Consider the following 5,092-nt stretch of genomic DNA (forward strand, 5'->3'; position numbering starts at 1 on the left):
TATTATATATAAAAACAGAAGTAGTAAAAACAAAGAAAATGATTACAAGAATTATTAAAATAATAATATATGAAACTTTTTTAAACAATTTTAAGTGTATGGCTGTGTAATATGTTCAATTTGTTTTTAATAAAATACATAAATTATCTAAATTTTGTACTTTCGTTGATTTTGTACAATGTTTATTTTGTGTAAAATTGTAAAGTTAATTCAACAAAATCAATTTTTGACTATGTATATTAGAAATTGTATTGTATTGTATTGTATTGTGCGCATTGTTATTCTACATCTGCCATATCTGGAAGCATGTTCTAAAGCCCTGTCCAGACTATCAAATTGTGTTTAACAAAAACATGTCTAAATATGGTCATGATGACATCACATCATGACCATATATAGGCACATCATGACTATATATGGTCTTGATGACATCATATCATGACCATATATAGGCACATCATGACTATATATGGGCACATCATGACTATATATGGGCACATCATGACCATATATAGGCACATCATGACCATATATAGGCACATCATGACTATATATGGGCACATCATGACTATATATGGGCACATCATGACTATATATGGGCACACAACAGTTTTATAAAATTTGATAGTCTGGACAGAGCTTAATATTAATAATCTGGATTGAATACTTTTGCCAATTCAGAAAATGCAGAAGGCAGAAAGGCTTCTTTATACACCAGACGCCGTTGGTCACTACATTATGAAGAAAACATATGTCTCATTTAAATTATAATAATATTTTTGCACTTTGGTACTTAAAAGTGACCTGATCAATAGAGTTCTCATATTAGCTATTTAATTTAATTATTTACATCACAAACACTTTAAAATTAAAATGGAAATTAATTCGTTGTGGCTTGAGTACATATTTTGCTATATCAATATGTACTTTGCTTATTCCTGATAATACACTTGAGTAGGGTTGGTCAAATGACTAGTCAAATATCATGGTATAAAGGATCTACCACTCATTGCAATAGCGTCGTCGAATAGTCACACCACTTCTCCAAGAGAAAAACATCAAAATGGCATCTCGTACAGTTCTGATCACTGGTTGTTCATCTGGAATTGGTCTGGCGGCAGCCGTTGTGCTGGCAAAGCAGCCTGATGCAAAATTCAAGGTAGGGCTTTATTAAATTACCAACTCTTGATGTACGCTGCTTTCCGTTTGTATTACATTTTTTCATGAAGGTTTCTCATTGTACAATGAGCCTGTGTGCAGCACATTGGCATCATGTTGGAAAAATAAATAGTTTAACAATAGGGAGTTAATAGTTTCCTTGTAGGCCTAAATTGACCAATTCGTCACCAGTTTTACCCTGTGCGGTGGTTGCCCAACGTCCACATTGGTCAAGGGTCGTTTGAGTTATTTCACTTTAATTCCATTTCCTTTCAGTTAATTTGGGGTTAAATAAAAAATGCATTAGTTGCCAGACTTGTATACCAACTATGACCTACACATAAATTTCGGCTTTAAAATTTCATTTTCAAATATCTACAGGTCTATGCAACAATGAGGAACACTGGCAAGAAAGAGGAACTGGAGAAGGCGGGCCGTGACTGTCTTGACAAAACGTTATTTATCCGCGCTTTGGATGTCAATGATGCCAAGACATTTAAACCAGTTCTGGATGAGATCATCAACTCCGATGGCAAATTAGATATCTTAAGTAAGTCTCAGAATTAATTTGATGATTATATTAATTCTTCAACGGCGAGCTGATTTCAGGATGGAACTCAACAGACGGTGTTTAGTATCAGACTTTACCTGGAGACAGTGTATGCTTGTCTTTCCATCTTTTTGAAGTCTTGAGTCGATTTAGTCTTATCAAGCAAAAGCAGCGGCCTCACCAGACATTTGCCGACAGGGGTCGACATGTCCCACAGGGACCCTACATCCAAATTATGCCTCTGAACGTGTCAGTGATAATGATTGACAGAGAGGCAGCGCGACGGATCCGAACAAAATATTCAAGACCACGGCCAGTGCCTATGGGATTGGGAACACTCCTGTTAAAAAGACACATTTTTTGGTCCCGATGGTGTCCCTTTAATACAGCATGGGTTCTATACTGTATCTGTTTTCTTAAATAAAACGTCCTAACGTAATTGTAATTATTTTTTTTCTTCTTGTTCAATGATTAGTCAATAACGCCGGACAGGGAATGCTTGTAATATCAGAAACGGCGCCAGTTGAAGGTGTTCGACAGGTATTCAACACCAACGTCATTGGTCTGTTTCAATTAACGCAAGCTGTTATTCCAATAATGAAGAAACAGCAATCGGGACACATAATTAACGTGACAAGTGTGGGCGGATTTATGGGTATGATTAAATTATAGTATTGTATGACTACCAATATTGAGAACAAACAATTGTGATTTATTATATAACTAAGTCGAATCTGGCGAGATCATCTGGTGGTTGCCACTGGTGTGTACTCTGAACAGGAGGTTCTTTTAGTTCCTTCGGTCCCTGGTTCAATTCTATCGATGCTTTTCTTGTATTTCAACTGGAGGGCTGAAATGCAAGCTACGACAGCTATACTTTGTATGAGACGTTAATGATTGGTCCATTGTACACGTTTTTGAAAACGTGTACAGAAAAGTTTTCAGAAAAGAGAGAAAACCATCAGATTATTATTATTACTACTAATGCCGTATTCTCCAATACAAGGTGTACCGTATAATGCCATTTACTGTGCGTCAAAGTTTGCAGTGGAAGGTATGACAGAAGGCTTGGCATGTGAACTAATGCCTGATAACATCAGGTAGGCTGAATTTAGTATCTAGAATTTAGTATCATAGTGGTCAATTTGGTCGATTAATAACAAATATACAGATAAAGTGGCGTGACTTGGCACTTTGCATCTCTCAATCTGATTGATTGGTTATTTACTTAATATAACGGTGTCATTCAGTTCATATCATAGTGGTGAATTTTGTCAATTAATAACAAATTATACAGATAAAGTGGCGTGACTTTGCGCTTTACATCTCTCAATCTGATTGACTGGTTACATGTAGGCCTATTTACTTGTTTCCAAGCCATGATAATACTAGTATTCTAACGGACAGCGTATGTATAATCTCATAAGCATGTGTAAATGAGGCTGCGTACTAAAAAGCCAATCACGTGCTCGCAAGCTCAGGATCTTTAAATTGCTGATCATAATTAAAGGGGTGAATATAATTGCTCAGAACCACTATATAACCATGTAAGTAACACAGGAACGATATTCTTCTTGCTATACTCTTCTCTATAAAAACAGAAAAACGTTAAGAAAATATTAGGAGGACATTATCTAAGTTAGTGATCGTGACTTTTATTCATTTTTTTAATTTTCAAATACAAAAACATAACAATAGTGTCACAGTAAGAATATACTGTAATACACTGAGGATTGGCAAGGCTGCCGGCACTATCAATAATAGTCCTCTTGATACTACATTCTAAACATAGCTAAACCTATACATTTACACGAGTAAACAAAAGTGTACGTTATAAATATAAACATTGGCATATTTTATATTTTTAATTAAATTTTTGACTGAATTAAATAAATAATTCTGAATTTTTGCAGATTTAGTCTTATCGAACCAGGGCCAGTTACCACAAAGTTTCGAGAGAACTTACAGTCAGCAAGCGGGACCGGACTGGACAGTCCGGATGTTGATGAAGATACTAAAAAAAGATTCTTATCTATGATGACCAAAATCCGAGATTCATATGCACATGCAACGCAAACGGCCGATGAAATTGGTTACGTCATTCTGAAGGCAGCAACTGATGAAAATCCATCCCTACGATATCAAACAAGCGCTGACGCAGAACGGAGAGCGAAATCGAAGTTAGCGGACCCGACAGGAAATAATTATTTGGATATTTATCGTAAAGTGATTGAATAACGTACAATTCATGGTGGCTTCACGGTTCAAATCTATTGAAACACAATCATCTCTTTTAGGAACAATTGGCTTGTGTATGAATTGGTATAATATAAACCGTCGTATAACAATAGGCTGTGAATTATAGTTGTTTTTACAGTGATGAAAACAAGATAATCTAAAATTTATTAAGCGGCTTGCGCTCACAAACAAATAACTCAAAGTGATAATATAATATTGATTAAATTTTTCTAGTCACAAAGCAGCCGACTCTCATTGGTCTTTATTACTTACACTGCTCTGTTACTAATCCCCTACCATATCATTACGTCTTTGCCTACATTAATTTTCAGTGTGTACGATTGATGAGTCGATGAACTTTAAATGTTGTTGAAGAGTGACTACCGTATAGTACGAATGATGACGTCATATTGGGGAAAAGTCATTTTATTGTGTTTCTGGATGCAAACATCATTCGTTTCCTTACAATATCCACTGCTCCTCCTAGAGATCGAAATTAATCCTATAGCTCCCAGTCACATGCTCGGTGGTCTAGTGGTATGATACCATAGTTATTTGGATGTTGTGGGTTTGATTTCCACCCGCATCACTTGCGAAGTACCTTTACCCGTACTAAGTATTAAGTGCCAATAACTCGTCAGTTCATGGGTGGGGGAAACTTTCTACTGTGTTCGCCTGACACAAACATCATTGGCATGGCCATACGATCTGGCATTGGCGGAACCGGAGGGGGTGGGTTAGGGGGGTCCTGACCCCTTTTGGACAAGAAAAAATCCCCCCTCCCAAAAAAAAGTATAGACATACCTTTTCAGGACCTATGAGCTGAAATTTTGTTGTTACGATGGGAAAATTAGAAGTTGGGAAAGCTCATTTCCCGCCATCTATGAATCAAAATTTTCCCGGGTAGGACCGTTTTCAAGCGGGGATAAAACCTTAAATTTTGAGAACTTAAAAAGTTATTAAAAGACACTTCAGAAGCTGTCTCTTATACACATCTAGACATGGGTGGGGGAAACTTTCTACTGTGTTCGCCTGACACAAACATCATTGGCATGGCCATACGATCTGGCATTGGCGGAACCGGAGGGGGTGGGTTAGGGGGGTCCTGACCCCTTTTGGACAAGAAAAAATCCCCCCTCCCAAAAA

General features: G+C 36.8%; 1 protein-coding gene across 1 annotated transcript; it reads left to right on the forward strand.

Annotated features, from left to right (window-relative positions):
• The first annotated feature begins 987 nt into the window (after window positions 1-987).
• LOC117111677 (estradiol 17-beta-dehydrogenase 1-like) lies at window positions 988-4,190 on the forward strand. Its single transcript, XM_033254653.1, has 5 exons — window positions 988-1,159; window positions 1,540-1,708; window positions 2,184-2,363; window positions 2,715-2,808; window positions 3,622-4,190. Exons 1-5 carry the CDS (start codon window positions 1,064-1,066, stop codon window positions 3,944-3,946), a joined length of 864 nt encoding a protein of 287 aa, XP_033110544.1. The 5' UTR covers window positions 988-1,063; the 3' UTR covers window positions 3,947-4,190.
• Window positions 4,191-5,092: the final 902 nt, after the last annotated feature.

The sequence above is a fragment of the Anneissia japonica genome, unplaced genomic scaffold, assembly GCF_011630105.1.
Source record: "Anneissia japonica isolate Jap-2015-1 unplaced genomic scaffold, ASM1163010v1 scaffold287923_len1623670_cov205, whole genome shotgun sequence".
Lineage (NCBI taxonomy): Eukaryota > Metazoa > Echinodermata > Crinoidea > Comatulida > Comatulidae > Anneissia > Anneissia japonica.